Below are 23553 nucleotides of genomic sequence, written 5' to 3'. Positions count from 1 at the left end.
GACGACCCACCAGGGAGGCGCTACTGAGCTCCACGCCCCCGGCCACGGCGGCCCGAACCCCAGGATCGGCGGCAAGGGGAAGCCACCTCCTCGGGCCAGAGCTAAGCCCTGCGGACTCGCCCGGGCGAGCTCACCCGGTCCGCGCGGCCAGACCCCAGCCCAGCCCCCTCCTTGATCGCCCGGCCCCTCCCCCTCCCCCTCCCCCTCCTCTGTTCCCTGCTCCCTCCTCTCCCTCGCCCCCACGCCCGGCCCCCTTCTCAGGTCCCCCCGCCCAGACCCCCGCCTTGGTTCCTCGGCTCTGCACCCCTCTCGTCCGTCCCCCTCCTCGTCCACTCGCCCGGTCCGCCTCGCGGCCTTTCCTCGTCCCCTCGCCCCGCCCCACTTCCTCCCTCCCCCGTCCAGCCCCCTCTCAGTCCCCCCAGTCCGGCCCTCCTCCCCAGCCCGACCCCCTCTCCCTCCCCCGCTCCGCCCTCCCCGTCCCCCGCCTGGTCCCCCGCGGCCGCTCTGCGTACGGGGTGACGCAGCGCCGCCCACCCGCGCGCCCCGCCCGCCCCGCGCCGCCGCCGCCGACGCCGACGCTGCCGCCGCCGCCGCAGCCGCAGCCGCGACCCGGGCTCCTGGGGCCGCTAACGGTCCGGCGCCCCTCGGCGTCTGCGCCCGGCGCCCTCAGCCCGGCCGACCCGGCGGCGCCCTGGGCGCTGGGCGCGATGGGGGCCGCGGAGCCGCTGCGCTCGGTGCTGTGGGTGAAGCAGCAGCGCTGCGCAGTGAGCCTGGACCCCGCGCGGGCGCTGCTGCGCTGGTGGCGGAGTCCGGGGCCCGGAGCCGGCGCCCCCGGCGCGGGTAAGTGTCGCCTACGGCCCGCGGGCTCGGCCGGGGTGGCGGGGCAGGGAGGGGCCGGGGAGGAGGGGGCGGGGAGGCCGGCAGGCGGGGGCCCCGGGACCGGAGGCCCGGAGATGGGGGCCGGGGTCTCGGCAGCAGCTGGCAGGGAGGAGTCCCGGGCGCCGAGGGTGTGTACACTCCGGGACCGGGGTGACAAAGAGCGAGCGCCGGAGCGGGGGCGGGGGCGGGGGTGGGGGGAGGTGCCGGCGGGGAGGCCGGAGCCCGGGCGCCTGCGGTCCCGGCGAGGATGCGACCCCGGAGGGCGAGGCGCGGGGTGGTGACGGCGGGGCAGGTCTGCGGCCCGGGAGGTGTCGCCTGGACGGTGCCGCATCTCTGTGACCGGCCCGCAAGTATCTGAAAGGCACCATCCGGATCGATTGTGAGACTGATTACGGATGGATCCCGAGGGAGTGCCGGCGCCCCGCCCTCGGTTTCAGTTTAACCCGAGTACAGATGCTTTTCGTTAGCGGGGATCCAGAGTGGGGTCAGGAATTCCTGTTGTAAAGTGAAAGACAGGCTCATGATCTTCTGTCTGGGATGTGCTCCCTGGTGGGGTTGGTGTGGGTGTTAATTCTGGTGCAACAGGCTGGACGTGGGACCTGCGGAGGCCCTCCGATTTGGAGAAGTGTAATTTAACTGAAAAGGGCACTCTCTCTCCCCAAGGAGAAGGGGCCAGCGGCTCCCAGGGCCGAGACGTCGGCGGCAGAGGGGTGGGCAGAGGCTTATCAAGGAGGTGTCATTTGACCCCTGGCAGGAGGAGGAGGATTACAGGAGGCGCCTTTGGCCAGTGAGAAGGGGGGAGGCGTCCATGGCTGGCGAGGAAGCGCAGGGCTGGCGAGTGTGGGTGTGTTTCCATCTCATTCATTTGTCTTTCGCAATTTTTTATTGAGGGCCTGTCCGGGAAGGGCGCGGCGGTAATCCTCGCCTCTGCTCAGCGCACGTGACAAAGTCCCTGCCGCAATGGAGCATTTTCCATTAGAGGGAGAGACAAGAGGGGAACACATAGGGGCGTGTATGTCTCAGAAGAGCCCTGCAGAGTGGGGGCAGGTCGCTGTGGTGCAGGAGGTCTCAGAAGTCCTCACTTGCAGGAGGGCATTGGACCAGAGCCCTGGAGGGACCTGTGCACATTGGGAAGAGATGGTCCTTGCAGGAAGACCACAAGTGCCAAGGCCGGAGGTCCACGGGGTGCTGCAGGAATGGAGGGAGATGGGGGAGGGGAAACGGGGCTGTTTGGGTGGCGTGGGCTGAGATGGGGACCCCAGGAGGGCTTTATCCATCTTAACCTGGAGAAGGGATCCCTGTGGCAGCTTGGAGGAGAGCAGACAGAGGAGGGACTGCAGGTGGGAGGTTGCTGGCCTAGTCCTGGTGGGAGTGGTGGCGAGCAGGGCTGGGTCTGCCTGGATTGAATGAGCAGCGCCAGGGGAACGTGAATTCCAGGTTTGTAGTTACTGAAACTGCAGGAGCAGGGATTTCCTTGTTAAGTATCGGGGAGGGGTGTGTAGGTCAGTGTTCTCTGGTGGATGTTCTGACTTTGGGATGGCTTTCAGATGCCTTGGGGGCAGTCGGGGGTGCTGTGATGGGTCTGGGGGTGCTTTCGGACACTGAGGTTGTGTGGCTCTGCTGGTGGGGGAGCGGTGAGGCAGAGCTGGCCGGTTAATTGGGGCCAAGGTCAAGGGCGGTCTCGGACTCTTGTTTTCTAGCCTCGGCGTCACCAGAAGCATGGTCTGCAGAGAGCTTATCTGTGGTCGGGGGTCTGAGGCTCTACCCTTCTACCAGTTTTCTGTTGGCCCCTTGGGAAGACATGTCACTCCTCAGACGTCATCCTCCGACCTCCTGGCTGGCCTGTCCCCGAGGGCTTTTGGGCTTTCCTGTAGACCTCTCGGCGTAAGGATGGGGCGCTGCCGTTTCGTGGGACCTCTCGGCGTAAGGATGGGGCACTGCCGTTTCGTGGGGCACTTGGGCGCAGCCACTGTGCTTCTGTCCTGTATCCCATTCAAGCACGATGCATTCCTGCAGGGCAGCTTCTCCCGTATTTTACGGATATAGAGAGTTTTAGAAACCGGCCCAGCTAGTGGTTGAACCCGGGTTTGAGGCGTGGTGGGTCCAACTCCAGCTGCTGTGCACCGGGTGGTGTGGCCTCCCTCAGGCCACAGCGGCCATGTGGACACTGGACAGACCCCACCCGTCCGGGGCGTCTCGGTGGGGAGGTCGCTCCTCGCCTGCCCTCAGCCGGCCGCCATTATGGTCTGCGGTCCGCAGAGCCTCGGGTTTGTGTGACGTGCTTTGGGGTGGCCCCTCACTGGCACGGCTGCCTGCCCTCTTCCCGGGAACGGTGGTGGCTTCACTCTTACAAACCGTGAAGGCCCTTTCGTACAGGGACCTGGTATGCAAGAGATTGGTCCCCTCCCCGGAGGGGCCGGGGCTGTGGGAGCCCTGGCAGCCCCTGTGCAGCCCACCACCCTGGGAAGGCAGTGGGTCAGCAGTGCAGGGACGCAGCTGCTGCAGCTCGGGGCCTTCCCATAGCGGCACCCCCAGGGCAGTGGGGTCTGTGTCAGGTGATTGCATGCTTGACAGCACCACTGGCAGCAGGGAGACAGGGACCCGTCCACGCGGGACATTTCATTCAGTTACGGAGTGGCAGTACCCGGCCGCTGCAGTCCCAGGCGTGTCTGCTGGCGGGGATGGACTACGGCTTGGCCGGGGAGGGAAGGGAGGGGAGGGTTGTGCAAAAACAGACTGATGGGGTAGGGAGTGAATTGAGATCACCTTCGAAGGACAGAGGAGGGACCGGCCCCGGGGCAGCCGCGTGCACCGGGTGCAGCTGCTTCGTCTGACGCGCTCAGTTTCTCCATAGCATCGCCCCTGTTTGCAGACAGGAAAAATGGAAGTTGTGAACTGATTGCAATTGATGGTAATGTCCAGAAGGGAGCTGGCTTTTAATCCAGGCCCACGCTCCTTCATCGTGAGGGGGCTCAGCAGTTGAGAGCAAAGGAGGGACCAGGATTTCAGGGGGCAGCGTTGTCTGGACCCAGGAACAGCTGCTCTTAAGGAAGCTGTGAGGCTCCGGGGCGCCAGCCTGGCCGGAGGTGGGGCAGACTGAAAACAGGAAACCCAGACCCAGTCTTCTCACAGTGGGTCGGGCTAGTTCAGCTTGAAACAGAGTGAAACTGTATCTGGGCTGTACCCCCCGGGGTTCAGGAAAAGAGACTCTGGATGTGTTCCTTTAGAGTTGGAGCTGGGAGGAGTGTGTTGGCACCTGGGGGTGGGGTGGGGCAGTGCCCAGGCTCCACCTTTGAAGGAAATCCTCCCCTTCCTCTGGCAGCTCCCCCCGAACCTGGGATGCCCCGGGGCTGGTGGGGCTCTCCTTGGGTAGGTCACTGCTATATTTACAGAGTGTCCCCCAACACCCCTATGCAGTGCCCAGCAAAAGGTAGGCAAGCCACAGATACTTAAAACAAAAAGGTTTTTTATGCTTATAAAAGTAACTCATGTTGATTTAATAAAATCTAGAAAACACAGAAAAGCACACAGAAAAAGAATCACCCTTAGTCTTAACCTTCAACAGTGAATTTTTTTTTTTTTTTTTTTTTTGCGGTACGTGGGCCTCTCACTGCCGTGGCCTCTCCCGTTGCGGAGCACAGGCTCCGGACGCGCAGGCTCAGCGGCCATGGCTCACGGGCCCAGCCGCTTCACGGCATGTGGGATCCTCCCGGACCGGGGCACGAACCTGCGTCCCCTGCATCGGCAGGCGGACTCTCAACCACTGCGCCACCAGGGAAGCCCAAAACATGATTTTTTTAACGTCAACTTTATTGAGGCATAATTTGCATACAATAAAATTCACACATTTTAAGTGTGTAGTTTGGTGACTTTGCCACGTTTGATCAACTGTCCTAAGGAAAAAGACAAGTACTTAAGGAACTGTGTTTAGGCTTTAGAAAATGTATTTTCTGTGTGTTTGTTAAGATACTGATGACCCCCTCCTCGTGTCCCTCATCCCCATTCCCCCGGGGCTCCTCGTGTGCCTGTGCACGGCAGGTGCTGAACAGCCCTGTGTGGATGGCCGCATATGGGAGGTGAGGTGTGGCCTGCCCCTGGCCACATGGTGAGTGGAGGCTGCCTCGGGACTGGGCTCCGGCTGTGTGGGATGCAGCATGTCCTGGGGTCACCGCTGCCACTGGCAGGAGAACGTGGGGGGGAGTGGTTGCTTTGCTGTTTGCTCTCCCAGCACTCTGACTTTTCTCTGGAGGATGTGGGTTCGAAACCATTGGAAGTGGCTGGGAAGCTGAATGGTTTGTGTAAAGCCCACAAATTCTGCAGAATCCTCTAAAGCATAAACACCACAGATCCTATAGTCCTGTGTTTCAGTATCCCCTGACGTGTCTTAGTTATGCCCCATGAGGAAGTCAAAAGTGCTGTAGATAGTGTCAGATGATGTAAAGCTAACGCCCTGCACAGTGTGATAGGAGGACTCTCAGTATATTTGAATAGGAAATAAATGGCAATCCTGTCTACCTGTTACAGAAGAAAAATAGACTCTCATTCTAGGTTTGCATGTGATTCACTGTCGGAAGAGACGTACAGGCTTTTGTGGTTTCGAAAGCGGATGTCAGGAAAACAGCAGTCCTGCCTGCCGTCTGTCTCTCTAGGCACCTGCCTCGGTTATGTTCAGGTTCCGTGACTTAACAGTAGGCGAACGTGGTCATAAATATCGTAATCTGAGATGATTCCAAGGTTAACTTTTGTTTGTTACTCTAAAATAGGTCAGCAAACATTTTCTTCAAAAGCCAGATAGCAATTATTTTAGGCTCTGTGGGTCACAACTTCTCAGCTCTGCTGCTTTAGCACAAAAGCTGCTGTAGGCAGCATGAGAGTGAATGCACGTGGCCGTGTGCCCACAAAGCTGTATTTATGAACGTGGACAGCAAGCTGGATTTGGCCTGCGGTTTGCCGACCCTGCTCTAAACCATTATGTATCCTCGTGCGTTTCCCTGCTCTGTTGTTTGGTGCATTCACGTTCAGGATTGCTATGTCTTCATTTTGGATTGACCCTTTTTCCGTTGTGTAATGCCCTTCTCTGTCTCTGATCATTGTATTTGTTCTGGAGTCTGCTTTATCGGTTGACATGGCCACTCCCGCTGCACACGCCTTTTCCATCCTTTTACTTTCAGCCTGCTTGCATTATTAGATTTGAAGTGAGTTTCTTTAGACTGCCTAGGGTTGACTCATGTTTTTTAATTAACTAAGCCTATCTGTGTCTTTATAATGTAAATAGATTAGGGCTTAAGTCTACCATTTCATTTTTTGTTTTCTGGTTTTCGTTTCTCTGTTTTTCCCTGCCTTCCTGTGAATTACTTAAAAATATTTTTTTAGAATCCCATTTTGATTTGTCTATATATGTTCATCTTTTCTTTCAGCTGTTTATGGTGGTAAACTATCAGTGTTGTTTTTGAGCGCACCTCTTTGTACAGAGGTGGAGTGGTTCCCCAGAGTATTGGTCTATACATACGCATCTCACCCCAGTCTTGTGGTGCCGCCGTGTTACCAATTTGAGGGAAGTGCAGAAACCTTACCTCTGCATCACTTTACTCTCCTGTTTTATAATGAAATTGTCTTAATTATTTCTTCTGCATGCATTTAGAACCACATTAGTGTTATAATTTTCTCTTCCACCCGCAAACATTATTTAGAAAAGTCAGGAAGAGAAGGAAATCCTATTGTGTTTACCCATATCTTTGCTTACTCTGTTCTTTCTTCCTTCCCCCCCCCCCCCCCCCCCCCCCCCCCGCCAGGGACTCTTGTCACTTCACTTCTACTTCCTGCATCCTTTCTTTTATGATAGGTCTGCTGGCAACAAGTTCTCTTAGTTTTTCTTCAGCTGAGAATGTCTTAATTTCTCCTTTATCCCTGAAGGAGATTTTTGCTGGGTGTAAGGTTCCAGGTTGACCATTCTTTTCTTTTCAGCACTGGAAAAATATTGTGCCACTTCCTTCTGGCTTCCATGGTTTCTGAGGAGAAATCCACTGTCATTCAAAGTTTTCTCACCTGTAGGTAAGGTGTTTCTCTCTTGCTGATGTGAACCTTCTTTTCCTTGTACTTGATTTTCAGAATCCAGACTGTAATGTGTCTTGGACTGGATTTCTTTGGATTAATCATATTTGAGGTTATGCCTTTTGTCAAATTTGAGAAGTCTTCAGCCATTATTTTTTGAGCACGTTTTCAGCCCCTCTCCTTCTCTGCTCCTGGGACTGTAGTGACACACATGTTGGATCCTCCATTATAATCCCACAGGTCTCTGAGGCTCTGTTCGTTTTGTCTTTTTCTGTTTTGTTTTTAATTCTGTTTTCCTCTGCTGTTCAATTTTAGTCATTTCTGTTGTCCCATCTTCCAGTTCACTGATTCTCTCTACTGCCTCTCCGTTCTGCTGTTGAGTCCACCTGTTTGTTTTCTGTTTTGGTTACTGTATTTTTCAGTTCTAAAATGTCCATTTGGGTCTTATTTATATCTTCTATTTCTTTTTTCTTTTTTAAAGATTTATTTATTATTTATTTATTTTATTTATTTTTGGCTGCATTGCGTCTTAGTTGCAGCATGCGCAGTCTTTGTTGAGGCCTGCATGATCTTTGTTGAGGCATGCGGGCTTCTCTCTAGTTGTGGTACACAGGCTCCAGGGCATGTGGGCTCTGTAGTTTGCGGCACACGGGCCTTCTAGTTGAGGCACGAGGGCTCAGTAGCTGTGGCGCATGGGCTTAGTTGCCCTGCACCATGTGGGATCTTAGTTTCCCGACCAGGGGTCGAACCCGCATTCCCTGCATTAGAAGGCAGATTCTTTACCGCTGGACCTCCAGGGAAGCCCCTATACCTTCTACTTCTTTGCTAAGACTTTTTTTCTTTGCTGAGTCTTTATGTGTCTTCATTTGTTTCAGGTGTGTAATTGTTTGTGAAGCCTTTTCGTAGCGGCTGCTTTAAGGTCCTTGTCAGACAATCCTAACATCTTTGTCATCTCGGTGTTGGCATCCAGCGATTGTCCTTTTTTTCTCTCGTTTTGAGAGCTTCCTACTTCTTGGCATGGTGGTTGATTTGAGATTGAAACCTGGACATTTTTGTACTGTGTTATGAAATTTTTGTTTGTTTGTTTGCTTTTGTTTTTGTTTTTGCGGTACGCGGACCTCTCTCTGCTGTGGCCTCTCCCGTTGCGGAGCACAGGCTCCGGACACGCAGGCCCAGCGGCCATGGCCCACGGGCCCAGCCGCTACGCGGCATGCGGGACCCTCCCGGACCGGGGCACGAACCCGTGTCCCCTGCATCGGCAGGCGGACTCTCAACCACTGCACCACCAGGGAAGCCCCTGTGTTATGAAATTTTGGATCTTATTTAAACTTCCTCTTTTAGCTTGCTCTCTCTGACACTGCTCCATCAGGGAAGAGGGGGACTAGTTACCGCCAGGTGGGAGAAGAAGTCCAGGTTCCCCTCGGCCCTGTTGACAGTAGGAGGGGAGGGGCTCCTCATTGCTGCTGGGTGGGCTAGGACTTCCGGCCCCCCACTAGGCCTGCACAGAGACCCCCTTGGCTGGAAGGGGTAGGGGTGCCTCGCACCTGCTCTCCAAGGGTCTCCTGACACCTGGGTAGGTGGAGGTGGGTGGTGGTGAAAATCCTGACTTTCCCCTAGGTCTCCCCTGACACCACCCCACTACTGCTGAGTGAAGGTGGAAGTCCGCTCCCCCTTTGTCTCTCCCGACCCCTGTGGGGAGTGAGGCTCGTTACCAGCTGTCTGGGATGAAAGTTCTGGCTCCCTGCGTGCCTTCCCTCATGCCACGCCACCCTGGTGCCACCCTACACCCTTGAGGGTGGAAATCTAGGCTCCCAGGTGGACTTTGCTGGCGTGTGGGCGTGGGGCCAGGTTTCCTGTGTGTTTGTTGCTTGTCTAGAAGTTTCCTGTCTTACTGGGCCGTCCTTCCCCTGGTCCTTTGCCCAGAGAGGGCACTCTTTGTTGGGGTTTTTGGTTTGTACCCACTGGCATTTCCAGGTTGCTGGATTCTTCAAATCTGAGGTGCTTGAGGCAAAAGGAAACCCAGGGAAGTCACCCCTGTCCTTCCCTGGTCCCGAGGTCCCCGGCCAGCTTCCTCCTTCTCCCACCTTTCAGAGTCTCCCTGCGTTCGTGTGACACATGGCTCAGTGGAGGAACGGGGAAAAGCACACCTCGTCCATCATCTCGGCAGCAGAAGGTCCCTGTGCATTTTTAAAAATATTTTTTCTCTCTGTTATTCAGAACAGATTATTCCTACTGACCTGTCCAGCTTCACTGGCTTCCCTCTGTCCCCCCCACTCCGCTGCTGAGCCCGGCTAGTGGGTGTTTTATTTCAGATGCTGTACTTTCAGTTTTAAAGCTTCCATTTGGTTTCTTCTAATAGCTTATTTTTCTCTCCTGGGAACTTCTGTCATCTTTCCATTCATTTTAAGAATGTTCAGCTGTACCTCACCGAGCACGGTTATACCGACCACGTTAAAGTTTTTGTCTGATGCCTCCGACATCTGGGTCATCTCAGGCCGGGCGTCTGTGGACTGTCTTTCCCTTGGGCATGTCAGCGTTTTCTGGTTCTTGGTGTACTGATTAATTTTGTACCCTGGACATTTTTCATATTTCTTTGTAAGGCTCTGGGTCCCGTCAAAGTCCTTTGGAGAATTTTCTTAGGCAGGTGCTCAGCCTGGTTGTACACAGACGGCAAGTCGGTCTCACGTCGTGGGAGGGGTTTCCACATAAGTCCAGCTCTCAAGGTCTTTTTCACGCTGTGGGGGGCCACCCTGGTGTTTGTCACTCGAGGGTGAGTCCGGGGCCGGGGAGCTGGCACACTGGGCAGTTCGGCTCCCAGGGCTCCTCTGTTCCTGGAGCCCGGCGCGTGTCAGTTCACGGGCAGGGCCAGGACGCCCTTCCCAGCCCTGCCGGCCACGCTCTGGCTCCTCTGGACAGAGGGGTGGGTGTTCGCTGTCTGCATCCAGCGAGCTGTTCTAGACCTCAGGCTGCGCTTGGCTCAGAGCTGGGGCTGGAGAGGAAAGGAAGGCTCTGGAAGACTGCCGGGCGCTGCTCCTTCTGCGTGGGTGCTGCTCCGGCCACTGGCCCGCTGCTCTTTGCTTTTGGCGCCTTCAGTTAACTGTCTCCCTCCCATCTTGTCCAGACCTCTTGGTCACCATCAGAGGAGGGATAGGCGGTCGGGCGCCTGCTTCATCCTGGTCGGAACTGTGTCTGTCTCGGCTGACTTTCTCGTGCCGGTAGTGCTGTGCTTGCCGCCTCGAGTAATCCTCACCATAGCCCCTGGAGCCATCCTGGTGTTGTCCCCATTTCAGAGACGGCAGTCTGGGCAGGTGGGGGGCTGCTCCAGAGCTCGGACGCTGAGATGCTGGGGTACGCCCCCTGCAAGGACGTGGATGCCGGGTTCGTTTCTGCAGCGCCCACTGCCTTTCCTGGCAGGCAGGTGGGGGGAGAGCAGGGTTCTTGGAGCAGGAATCAGCCTGGCTGCAGCCCCCAGCGGCCGAGGGCGGGGCCGCCACACGGGCCCCTGGTCACTAGGCTGATGCTTGCACAGAGTAGCACGTGGTCGGAGGAGCCTGTGGCTGTGCAGGTGGGAGTCGGGGACGGGCTGTTTCCTGTGTGTGGAAATGCAGTTGTGCCAGAGTTGGCTCCACGGTATACGGTCCGCAGGTCCAGGGTCAGTGCAACCTGTCCCCTGAACCTACGGCCTGGGGACCCGAGGAGAACCCTGTCCCGAGCAGGGGTGGCAGAGGCGTTTCCTGCAAGGCCAGGCCCGGTCCTGTCACAGGTGCTGATGGAGCAGAACCCTGAGGGCGGCAGGGCCGGGGGCCACCTGGAGCCGGACGCTTGGCCAGGTCGCTAGGCCGCTGGTGCTCCAGGACTGCTGGGCTCTCCCTGCAGTGGCCAGGGTCAAAGGCCAAAGTGCGACAAAGGTGGTAGCGAGTCCCTCTTAGGCAGGACTGTTTCAGGACGGGCGGGAGCTGCTCTGGTTTATGGGTTTGGGGTCAGGAGGACACGGTGATGCCTTATCTTTCCGGACGGTGTTGATGACATTTCTTCACGTAGGGACGACAGCGAACTGTCAGCAGTGTGATGTCTGCATCCTGTCTCCACGCCCCATTCAAAGGGAAGGTGCACGTGTGTGAGTGTGTGCACAGGTGCGTGTGAGAGACTGCAGGAGCATGTGCACGTGTGCCTGTGTGTGAGCAGCGGCTCCTGGGTGGAAACGGGCCGCCCGCCCTGCCCGCCAGCCTGTGGCCCCAGCAGTCCCCGCGTCTCGTCTTCCTCTCTGGCCACACGCCTTGTGCAGCCTTTCTCAGGAAACCAGTGGACATCAGACCGCACCCGATCTGCGAAGCCGCTGATTCCCAGGCCTCCATCCAGAGCACGCCCGGCTCCCTCCTTCCCGGGGACCCCTTGGCCCAGGTCTGCGTGGCGTCTTGGGGGCTTGGGAGGATGGTGCCAGGCCTGCAGCGGGTCTGCCCTGGTACCCAAGGGCCTGGGAGGCCTGATAGAGAATGTTCCGTGGAGGGGGGTCCGCGGGCCGGGGCTTTGGGCTCATTTGCCAGAAGCGGTGCTGCCTCAGAGGTCTGGGTCCCCGGAAACACGCGCTCCTGACTCCTTGTACTGTCTGTGCCTCAGCTGACAGCTCGGCAGGGGCGCCAGGAGCCGTGGGGCATCTTAGATGAGCGTCCAAGGCAGTGAGCCTCCCGAGCTGCTGCTCCCTGCCTGGGGCTGCCTGGCCTGCGGCCCTCCTGGGCTCCGGCACCACCTCCGCCTCCGTGGTACTTAGCTCCCTCTGCTCCAGCCCCACTGGCCTCTGCCTGTCCTGAAGCTCCGCAGGGATGCTCGTGCCCCAGGGCCTTTGCCCAGCTCCTAGGTTGCCATCAGCCTTTGTCCGTGAGGCATCCCGTCCCCCTGCAGCCCCCAGCCCCGTGGACCTGCTCCACTGCCTTTTCCATAGCATTTATTACTCTGGATAAGTTGATAAAACACGTATATCAACTTCGTCGTTTCTCAGAGGCCTCCCCACATCCGACCGTTACCTGCCAGAGGGCGGGGTTTTTGTCCCGGCACCGCCTCCCTGTCTGAAGCTAGGTGGGCCCGTAGCAGTGCTGAGCACCTGAGTGGAGCGTGGTGGGGCAGCTTCGGGCGCAGTGCCTGGGCTTTTTAATGTTTACTCATGAGCCTTGGTGACTCACGTGTGTTAAGGTTTAGCATAAACCACGATATACCTGATAATTGAATATCTTCTAAGAGAAAAGTACATCTTGAAATATTTTAGGACCTAAAGATGCCAAAGATTTTGTGCCTGGAGTGATCTAGAAAGGTTTAAAAATAGACTCAACTAGGCTGGACACTGATTGAGCCCACAGAGAGCCCGTGGGGCTCCAGGTGGGCCCCTGGCCTGCCCTGCCAGCCCCCCCCAGCCCGCTGCTTCTCCCTGTAAACCTGACTATAAATGGCTAAACTGGTCGGGCTGCTTTTCCTAAGAAAAGTGCCTGGTGCCCTCCCTCTTCCTCTGATCCCGGGTCCCTTATCTGAATGCCCTCAGCTGCCCTTTTCTGTAGATCCCATGCTTCCCTCCTAGGCCTGTACAGTCCCTGGCTGGTGAGCATGCCACCTGGCACTCGCCACCTTCTGGAGTTTCTTGAGCCTAAGAGGATAGAGTGTCCCGGACAGGATTACCTCTCAGGACACTTAGCCCCGTGCACCCGAGTCATAGTAAGAGATGTTACCTGCCCCCTGCCCTGGAGTGCACTAAGAACAGCTAACACACGTGGGTGCGGCCAGGCACCAGGCCCTCTTCTCAGCACTTTAGGTGAGGATCCTTTCATTCTCACGTGTCTGCATTTTACAGAGAAGGTAACTCAGCACAGAGATGCCAGGCATTTGCCCAAGGTCACACAGCTGGGAAGCGCCAGGGCCCAGTTCCAGCCTTGGCTTTCATTCTCACGTGTCCCCATTTTACAGAGAAGGTAACTCAGCACAGAGATGCCAGGCATTTGCCCAAGGTCACACAGCTGGGAAGCGCCAGGGCCCAGTTCCAGCCTTGGCCTCTCCTCTGGATCCACTGTCGGCCCTTCTGGTCAACAGTGGGGACTGCTGTCAGGCCGGAGTGAGGAAAGGTGGGCCTGTGAGCCAGGCTCGACTTCGGGTCAGAAGAGATGAAAAGGTAGGAAGGAGGCTGCTGGGGAGGAGGGTTCCTCCTGTCAGCATCCCCGGGTAGCTGCCAGAGCTGCAGTGGTGCACAGACGGTCAGGGCCCCTGCAGCACATGGGACACGCACACCAGGTTCCCTCCCAGGCTGGTGTCCTGGTGACGTGCTGGCCACTGTGGGTGTGCAGACAAGGGTCAAAGGTCACATTGTACTGGATCAAGTAAATTATAATTGACCAGCACCTCATCTGAGCATCGGGAACTTTGGGGCTAAAGTAACGAGGATAGACTTACAGTTTTGTTTGAAATTCTTGTGTTACTGAAATAAACCAGTAGGGGACTTCTCTGGCAGTCCAGTGGCTGAGACTCTGCGATTCCACTGCAGGGGGCACGGGTTAGATCCCTGGTCGGGGAACTGACATCCTGCGTGCTGTGTGGTGTGGCCAGAAACAAAACAAACAGACAAAAACCCAATAAGAAATAGTTACAAATGGAAATTTAATTATTAACCCAGATCATTCGGTGGAAACAATTATTGTTCTAATAGAAACGTGACCTGCTGTTGATGAGTCTGTAGGACTTGCCATTCTTCTTCTAGACCCTGGAGTGGCAGCCAGGCAGCCTTACAGAGCTCGTAAAAAATCGACGAGGAGCTATGTTGGTTTGTTTCCAACTTTGTTTCCAAAGTGATAGGAATCTAATTTTACTTAAACTTCGTGTGTGTGTCAGGCTAGACTGGGTGAAATGAGAGCCATTATGGGTGATACAGTTTTACTTGTGATCCGCAGGGTCAGCGTAACTAGATTGTCTGTAGCGGGCTGCTGATGGGTCGCCCTTGGGCTAAATTTGGCCCAGATTTGGTCCACAGATATTTTTTGACTTGTCCAGTGAGGTTTTCTTTTCCTTTTCAATTGTAGTCAACGTTTTAAATCAGGAGGTTTCACACCAGAATATCCAAGCTTCGGGCGTATCCCTGAGCGATGTCGCCCGTGTGCTGTGATCAGGACCGTGGCCTCCAGGTGGTCGGGGCGCTTGGGTGCCACCCGCCCACCGCCTTGTGGAGCTTCGAGAACACGATCTTGAAACGTCAAGCTGCCGGACGCATTTCCCATTTCTGTGGAGTTAGAAGACACATTTTTTCCTATATGAGAAAAGCCATTGGGGGTTGCCTGGGCTGGGTAGGGTACCTGAGAAGTAGCTACCTTCAGGATTTGCCTGTTTTGACTGAAATTGGAAAACTGTTCTAGAAATGTCTAGTGGGGCGTGTGGACATGCAGAGGGGGAGGGTGCTTACCCAGCGTCCACCTGTCAGTCCTCGTGCTCCCCTCCGTCGCCCCTGTGGGATTTGCGGCAGGTGTGGACCTGCCGTCACGGGCCGTGGCAGGTGGCAGGTGCTCGAGACCGTGGTTTGTTGTCTTGGTGGCGAGGTCTCGGGCACACGTCTCGGAGAGGAGAAGTACTTTGTGACATTCATGCTGTAGGAGAAAATGTGTAATGCTTGAAGAGATGGAAAACCCGTCCGTAGGTTTAGTCCTCCCAATGCCTCTCTCTCGTTGGAAATCCAAATTCTTCCCTTCTCGTGAGGCCACTTAGCCTGTCCCTCTCCTCGCGGCCTTTTCCTGTTCTGAATCGGCATCGCGGGTGGCGGTGATGTCACATAATCCAGCCCTGAAGATCCTTCCACCTAAGGCCTCACGTGGAGGCGCCCGGGGGAGGCCGCTGAGCGGGGAGGCAGCGGGCGCAGGGGCGGCTCACCCAGCCAGGCACAAGCGCCGCCCACTGGCATCTGTCCTGGCTCGTCGGCGACCAGCAGGTCCCCCCACTCGGTGCCTTTGCTTGGTCGTCTGTCCAGCAGGGGCATCGGCGACCTGCCCCAGCGGGCCGTGGGGTTCTGTCCGCGGGGAGCCGGTAGCTGGCGCGCGGGTGCCTCTGAAACCAGCCGGGCCTGTGGGCCCCCCGCTGCCTCCCAAGGGGACCTCCACCCGTGACCCCTCCCCTCCTCCCCGATCACATCCAAAACCTGTCGTCTGCTGGGCCTGGGACGCCGCTCCCCCAAGTGCCGGGACAGTGTGGCCGTGTGGTCACTAAGTGATCGTGATGTGACTCGGGCGTGTGGGGTCTCTCGTGGCGCCAGCCTGCTCTCCGGACTCTCACTGTCAAACCGGAGCAGGTACTGATGAGTGGAGGGAGGGCCCCCGCCCCGCAGGGCCTTGGAGAAGGTGTGCCGCGCTGGCTGCCGAGGGCACCTCGGGAAAGGGCAGCGTCTGCCTTCAGCCCTGACATGGATCTGTGGGTCGGGTCTGGAAGGTCGCAGCCCAGCTTTGCCCACCGGCCGTGATGGTGTCGTGTAGCAGATGAGAGCGGCACGCTGGCGCGGATGGGGCAGGCGGGGATGGCGGGGCAGTGTGAGCACGGTGACCACGTCCAGTGAATTTGTTTTCTGCGCGGTGTTTCTGGACTCTGCGAGGTGGTGAGCTGAGAGCAGCAGAGCTCCCTGGTCTTCCTTTCCACGGCGAGCTCTCACCCGGGAGCGCTCTGTTCCTGCCCCACGTGTTCAGGCGGCTGAGCTGCCGGGAGGCGCGTTTCACCTGCGTAATGACTCAGGGGGTCAGGCGGTGTGACCTCAGACCCTCGGGCTCTTTCTCGGGAATGGGCCCCGGTGCTGGTGCCCCGGGGTGGGGCTGCATGGCTGCCAGCACCCCGGCTTTTCTCTCTGGCCTCATCGCCGTCTAGTTCCCGTGGACGTGCGTCTCAGGCTGTGACACGATGCATCAGGTGCTCCGTGGGGACCTGCCCTGTCCTGTCCCGTGTGATCCCTCTCACGCGGATGACATGTCCTGGGAGCGGAGCAGTGCCCTTGACTGTGAACTTGTCTTTGCTCTGGTCGCCCTTGGCCCCCTCGATGTCTGTGGGACCCTGGCCACCTCACCACCAGCACGGGGTACGTGTGCGCTGACACACGGGCGGTCGGTCTCCTGGGGGAACAGAGGCCACTGTGCGCTCGGCTGTCCAGGAACTTGTAAGATAAGCAGATTGACAGACAGCAGGGACCCTTCTCCCCCCGAGTCACAGCCGTGAGGCACACTCAGCGTTCGTGGGTCACAGTGAGCACTGAAAAGGCTAGAACAGAACCGAGAACGGTGGTGACAGCGGCCGGAGTCCTTAGCTGTCCCGGGAGAGCTGCGGGCCTGCAGCGTGGGCGCCCTGTCCCGCGGGCATTTCTGGAACACGGTGGCCTTCGGCCACCACCCTTGTGGGAGGGTAACTGCCTGTCACACGAGGCACAGTCGCGCTCCCTGGGGAGGGGAGCACAGAAGAATCGCATCACTTGTCAGCAAAAGCCTTGAAACTTCCAGCCCAGGTTTGGTTACCAAATTTCAGTCCATTTTTGGAAAGGATTCTACTGCATGAGAACTTTTTTTTTTTTTTGAGTTTGTGACAATTATATCTGAACCGGTGGTAATGGCCCTTAAAATAGATTGCTTTATTATTAGAAAAATTAATGCTGAAACTGAACTGAGACACAGAGAGAGGCACATTCGAGTTTGGCCAAAGGACCTGAAAGTGAAAGAAGAGGGGGTTGGTCTTAGTCATCTAGTCGGCAGTTCCAACTCACCTGAGCCGCATTCTAAGAAGAAATCAAAATGATTTAGAGCGTGTTTTTATAAACTGCGCAAAACCTAATAGAATGACCTATCCTGATGTACTATTGATAAGGATATTCTTGTAAGTGAACGCTTAAGTCCTTCAAAATTAAAGATATTCCAACTGTTTGCCCTACATGGCTGCTTGGTTATTGTTTGTTTTTTGGAAAGAAAGGTCTTTTTCTTCGCCAGTTTCTGAGTGGGTCTGTGGCTGTCAGCGTCCACACTTGGTTGCCCGTCGTGCACGCTGGAGTGGAGGGGGGCCCTTGGTTGTGGGTGCAGAGGACGCGCCCCTGCCTCGGTCCCCCCTTGGTGTTCAGGTTTGGCAGGCTTTCTTGAACCTCTGCCTGACGGGAAACGTTTTTTGACAGATTTGCCAGAAGCGAGTCCTGGCCTGCCGGTGGCTTGGACGAGTTCTTTGACCTCCAGGCTTCCGTAGAATGAGGATCTGGAACGTCTTCTGTGAGTCCGTCTGTCCAGCGAGGGTCATCGTATTTACCTTCTGGGTTGTCTGTGAGGATCACGAGCTTCTACACTTAGCACGAAGTGGGCCTCACAAGCGGCAATTATTACTATTACTATTACTATTATTATGTGCGCCGTAAAGCCGGCGTACTCATGTGACAAAGCGTGACACGTGGAGACCAGAGCTGGACCCGGGTTGGCCAGGCCCTGTGGGAGGTGACCGGTGGGGACACACACAGCTCTGAATGGAACAAGTAAGACCACCCTCAGGGAGATGCCACCTAGTAGGGGGCAGAAAAGTGACTGCAGGCCAGGCTGACACCCTAGTGAGGGGCGACCTGGAGGCCTCCCTGAGGAGATGGGGTTTCGGCTGGGAAGCAGAAAGTCCCGGGCCAGTCAGGTGGCCGTGTGTGTGTGTGTGTGTGTGTGTGTGTGTGTGTGCATCTGGGTGTGTGTGTATCTGGCATGTGTGCATCTGTGTGTGTGTATGTGGCGTGTGTGTGTATCTGTGTGTGTATCTCTGTGTGTGTGTGTATCTCTGGTGTGTATGTGGTGTGTATGTGTGCATCTGGGTGTGTGTGCATCTGGGTGTGTGTGTGTATCTGGGTGTGTGTGTGTGTGTGGCGTGTATCTGGCATGTGTGTGTGCATCTGGCTGTGTGTGTGTATCTGGCGTGTGTGTGTGCATCTGGCTGTGTGTGTGTATCTGGCATGTGTGCATCTGGGTGTGTGTGTGTGTGGCGTGTGTGTGGGCACGGGGTACCTGGTGTATAGACAGACCGTTCCCAGAAAAGGGAGCAAGGCTGGGAGCTGGCGGCCTGGCTGAGGGACAGAGGGGGTCCCCGAGAGAGTGTGTGGTTACAACATGCTTACTTTACATCCCAAGCAAGTTATTTGTGACCATACATTCCAGTAAAGCCTTATAAATGCTTTACTTCTTTGGAATGTGTCAGGTAAGTTGTAGAATTTATTGTTATCAGTGAATAAAATGACCAAAATGAGCGTCATAGCTGGAGATTGGGTTTATAAAATGTTTAATAGTATAAAATAAAAATGTCAAATAAGTATTCAAATTTTATGTTTTTTTCCTAATTTTATCAAAAGATTGCCTCTTCTATATTTGTCTTTATTTCGAATCTGCTCAGTTTTTATAACATTGCAAAAGCTGGTGCTACTTAAAATTTCAATTTTAAACTTAAAAAACTCTCCTAAACTATACTTTAATCACCCATATCCTAAACTTTAATATTGTACCAAATGCAATTTAATATCCCAATTAGGGAAGGAGAGAAGGAAGAAAGCACTTCTAGTGAACAATGTGTGTTTTTGTCCTGCGGCTGTGTTTTCCCTGCGTCCTCTTCACTACAAACACACTCACCGTCTTCCGTCTCCCGGAAGACCACATTACTGCATTTTAACTCTTTGGACACAAATGGTTCTTTTTCTGTACTTCCTTTTCTTTTTAATACTTTTATCATGGCGGTAATACATGGTGCTCCACGGAAGGGTAGCCTTGTCATTAATACATGGTATCTCTTTAGTTCTTTGTTTTATGACCAGCATTGCCTTTTGTTTCTCAAAATTTGTAATGTCTGTAGAGGGTAATAAAACAGTTTGTTTCTGTTGGATTCCAAACTGAGTCTTCAAGACCAGTAGTAACTGAAACCACATTAGAACGAGGACAGAGCACACCCGGGATGGATGTTTTCAGGCGTCCCTGTGGTGTGCACCCAGCACAGAGCCTGCTGCCCACTCGAGGGGACCTGGGGAAGGTGTGTGGGGAGCGTGCCTGGCGCTGCCTGCTGGGCACCTGGAAGGCGGCACAGCGCACGTTTTGTTTGCTCGCATGATGAGATTTTCTCTTTTAAGTGTTCAAGACCCTTCAGACGGTGACGGGACGCAAGTTCTCAGAGCCTCGTCAGCTTGCCCCTCACATTCGTAAGCATCCTTTCCAAGTACCAGCGTGAGCTGCTGCCTCATGGCACTGGGTCAGTGTGTCCCCGGGATGCACTTGTAAACTATATACCCTGTGGGGACCGTGCTGCCTGTGATTAAAACTCTTTGGTGACTTATGTGCTCAGAGGTGTGGCAACAAATTCTTGGAGTAACCAGTTTGAGAAGACAGGAGAATATTTTTGTGGAAGTTACGTCCAAGCCATCTTGCGGTGGGTTGGTTTTCTTGGTGGTTCTGTGGAGCCCTCCATCACAGCTGGCACACAAGGGTGGGCAGTGAGTCCAGGTGAGGGGGCCTGGGGAAGGGTTAGGAGATGCCGGTCAGAGCTGGAGGGGTGGGACCAGCTGAAGCCACAGTGTGTCCTGAAGAACCCAGAGGGCTGCTCTGCCAGGACCAAGCTGTGGCACAGGGTGTGCTCGGCCCCTGCCTTCCCCAGCCACACACACACACGGATACGCACACACACGGATACACACACACACACACAGATACACATAGATACACACATACACACGCACATGGATACACACACAGATACACACAGATACGCACACAGATACACACGGATACACACAGATACACACGGATACACACACGCAGAGCCGGGAGAGAAGCCCCACGGGGCGTGCAGTCAGAGAGGGAGGGAGTCTGTGTTGGCAGGCAGGCAGGCAGTGGGGATGTCAGCTGCCGAAGCCGTGGGTTCTGCGTCAGATCCATGGCACCTGCCTCCACTGATTAAGGTCGTTTTCAGACTTGCACGTCCTCCAAGCAGTACAGAGCGTAAATAGTAAGAGGTTTGCCCGACTTGTTTTCTGAAACTTGGAATCAGCTCTGTCTGGCTCCAGCTGACCTGGCTGAGACTAGACAGGTGCACCGACCCTCCAGCTGGGCTGCGTCTGTGTCTGCTTGCTGCCCTTTTAACATCACGGGGCCGTGAACTTCACCCTCAGGTGGCGCTCAGCGACCCCGTTTCTGACTGTGCAGAGGCCGGTGGCCTCGTTACGCCTGCACACGATGACACACCTTTACCCCATCACCTTCCCCCACGCTCCCCCCCGCCCCGGGTGCCCTGCTGCTTTGTCCCAAAGATACCCCAGCCCCTGGCCTTCGGGGAGGCGCACACGAGGCTTGTTCTCCTGCCTCCTCGCGTGGCTGCCTTGGAAGTAAACCTTTGTCTGCCGCTGACCTCGGCGTGTCCGCGTTTGGCTTGCTGCGTGTCTGGCAGGACGAGCCTGGTTCGGTAACGGTGGCACTTAGGACGCTTGGTGTGTCCCATTGTTCTCTTGAACCTTGGGGATCCCACAGTGGCAGGGCTTGTAAGCCCAAGACCCTCTGTGACGCAGAGTGGGCACTGCCAGCCTGGGAGGGTCACTGAATCCGAGCGGCGCCTGAAACCTGGAGCTCGGGCTGGGGGCTCCTGCCTGGCTTGGGGGGCCTCGGGAGTCTTCTGCCTCTCGTGTGATCTCACCCCAGCATGAAGGGAGGCGGAGGGAGCCCCAGTCCTCTTCCCCTGGCTCAGTCCCAGAGAGGATGGAGGGCTGGCTCCTGGTCGGGGACGGCCACCATCGGCCCGATCTGCCGTGGGGGTGCCCAGTGCTCCGTTTGTCCCCGGGGTGGCCACTGCCCCAGGTGGACTCCCTTTTTCATCTCAGGAATGTTAAAAAAATCACCCAGAAAAAGTCACTTTGGTTTAGTAATTTAGCGTAGCAGAGAGGATCTTATAAATGCTGCCCGTGAGGTTGTGACGCTCCTGCAGGGCGGCTTAGAGTTCGGCTGGACTTTGGTTGAAAATCTCCAAGTCCTGTTGTCGGCATGCGTATGTATGTAGGGTCTATTATCCAGCAGTTAAAACAAAGACTTGTTTGATCAGGGCAGGTGTAGGCGTGGGAGTTAGAATGAGATCAAGTGGGGGGCAGCGGCCCCTGCAAGGAGGTAGCCACCCCCTTCCCCGCCGGCTTTGCCAGGAAGGTGGGCAGGGGCGGAAGGGCACGGGTAACCACGTTCCCAGCCGGGGTGTTGAATTATCCCGCGTGAGTGGCAGCGGGTGGACACTGAAAGGTCCAGGCAGAGCAGAGCCACATTCACACTTGTCTGTGGCTCATTGGGGGAACGAACCCCAGCAGGACGGCTGGCAGCCGCCCGAGTTGGAGAGGAGCCTGGCTTGCTGGGCACGCGAGCCTGTGGACAGAGCACCCTTCACTGGGCTGGGGGATGCAGGAGGGGGGATGGGGGAGTAGAAGAGATGGGTTTAGATGTAGACGCTTGGGTGTGAGGCACCTGTGGGACGTGGACGTGACTGGCCAGGTGCACTCCTGGGGCTCTGTGACGCGGGCGTGGTCAGGGTCAACAGGACAGGTGTCCGCCTGTCCCCTGTGGCCCCAGGCCTGGGCTCAGTTTGCCCCCCGCTCTCTGTGTAGAGAACCGTTGCTAAGGGTTCGCGCGAACCCTGTGGGCGCAAGCTGGTGGCTCTCAGTCGGCGCCCCTGCCTTCGGGAGACGTTGGCCAACGTCTAGCATGTTGGGAGGGGAGGCGCCGGCATCCGTGGCTGGAGCCCGGGCGCGCTGCTCAAACCCTACGTGATGGGCCGGCCCACCGCAGAGAGGTGCAGACTGGGGGGCCCGGGCCAGGGAGGCTCCCAGGGCGTCGGGCGGCTTTCGAGCCCTCCTCTGCTTCAGAGGTCCCTGCCTACCCCAGAACATTTTGCTCGGAAGTTTGCTTCAAAGGGGTTGTTGGGTTGTTACTTTACAAAGAGAGAGGGGACGCCCGTGAGCCTTGGGCACTGACCCTCCGACGGGGCCACCCACAGCCAGCCCAGTGGCCCCGAGGAGGGTGCCCATCGCAAGGGCTACTCCAGAGGGCGGCCGGAGCAGCTTGGGCAGCGGGGAGTCAGCAAGGGACGTGCCTTCTGTGTGCAGAGACTGGCCCGAATCAGGTGGGGCGGCCAGGCTGTGGGGCGAGGCGGCCAGCCGTGCTCTGGGCCCCTTCGTCTGCCAGTGAGTTCTGTCCGCATGCGTTGCCGGATCGATTTGGCCACCGGCCAGGTTCAGTTTAGTCTGGAAGTAACTCTGCCGCGTCCCCTCTCATCACATGATCTTTTACAGGAGACTCTGACTTTTTATCTGATCCCCTATGCGGTGCAGGACTATGCAAAATGAAAGCAAGGGGAGAGAAATGCTAACACTATGCAGAAAACGAAAGTGACCCCCAAGTTCCCACCATCAACTCTGCGCAAGATGCTCCTCTAAGAACATCTATTTATACATCCGTGAATTTATAATTTATACCTGGTGTGTTCACACGACGTGCACTGCCGTGCTGGGAAGTGTCTCTGTGCCAGCATGGGTAGTGACCAGGGGACGACAGTGTCGCTCTCACCTTAGGGCACAGCCGGTGGCCTCCACTGTGGCCTGTGACTGATTCTTCCAGTCAAACTAAATCCACAAGACCAGAGACTGCTCGTTCATAGACCCTTTCTGCGGCTACCCTGTGAGTCGTCCATAACTTGGAACCTGCCTCGTGCTGGACCCCTCTCACCCTGATCGGGTAGCTTCCAAAACCCCTCCCCGTTTGACACGACGAGCCCTGTGTGTTGTCGTGAAGTCCAGGCTGAGTTCCTGGCCCAGCAGACGGAGGGGCCGATGGAGGCGGTCCCCGCCCCAGGCACAGACTCACCCAGGACGGCCTCCAGCCAGACCCCAGGCTTCTGTTGGTGTCATTCCTCAGTCGACTAGGGATGCAGATAGCGTTGATGTTTTCACGTCCCCATGGATCTCTGTGCCTTTTTCGAGAGGATAATCGTGTATCACCACATCTGTTACGTGTAACAGCAGTGCGCGTATAAAATAGCATATCCCCCTTACCTAGTTTTGTTTTTCTTCTCATCCGAGCAGCAGATGAAGCTTAGGGTAAGCTGAATGTAGCGGAAGGTGGGGAGAGCTAGACTGCAGGTTTCACAGCCAGCCTGGGGCCAAACCAGGAGCTGCCGTGCTCGTCTGTATAAAGGCAGATGGTGACTCCCACCCGCCATCGCCGGTGGGCTTTGAGGACGCAGCCTGTCCACACGGGGGGCTTGTCTTCCAACTTCTCCGCCTCCCAGTTCCTGTGTTGGCCTCGGAGGGTTCTTTCTGGGCCCCACTTGCCGTTACAAGCTGTCACCTCACGCTTCCCACAGCTGTTTGTATGTCCAGCCTTACCTGGAGGCCTTACCTGGTGGCATCTGCAGGCCCGCAGTTATGACTGGGTTTCCCATGGTAGAGGTTGTCCTGTGCTGTCATCCCTACGTCCACCCAAGTCTCCCCTTTCTCCTCCTGCATCCTAGTGGATGGCTGGACCCACCAGGCCTTTCTAGAGCCCCCTCCCCGCCCCCTCCCCGCCCTGCCTTGCTGTGGCCCTGACCCACCTGCACACGCTGCAGGCCTGGGTCTGT

At 56.4% G+C, this 23553-nt stretch overlaps 1 protein-coding gene across 1 annotated transcript in view; it reads left to right on the top strand.

Annotated features, from left to right (window-relative positions):
* Positions 1–601: 601 nt before the first annotated feature.
* The window catches only part of CERK (ceramide kinase), a 50922-nt gene continuing 27970 nt past the window's right edge, over positions 602–23553 (top strand). The window contains exon 1 of the mRNA XM_060026008.2: positions 602–840. Within this exon, the coding sequence (XP_059881991.2) occupies positions 708–840 (133 nt within the window). The 5' untranslated portion in view covers positions 602–707. The remainder of the gene's footprint in view (positions 841–23553) is intronic.

This window comes from Delphinus delphis, chromosome 11, assembly GCF_949987515.2.
Source record: "Delphinus delphis chromosome 11, mDelDel1.2, whole genome shotgun sequence".
Classification (NCBI taxonomy): Eukaryota; Metazoa; Chordata; class Mammalia; order Artiodactyla; family Delphinidae; genus Delphinus; species Delphinus delphis.
Note: the sequence above shows the minus strand (reverse complement) of the source record. Positions and strands in the feature narration are given on the sequence as shown.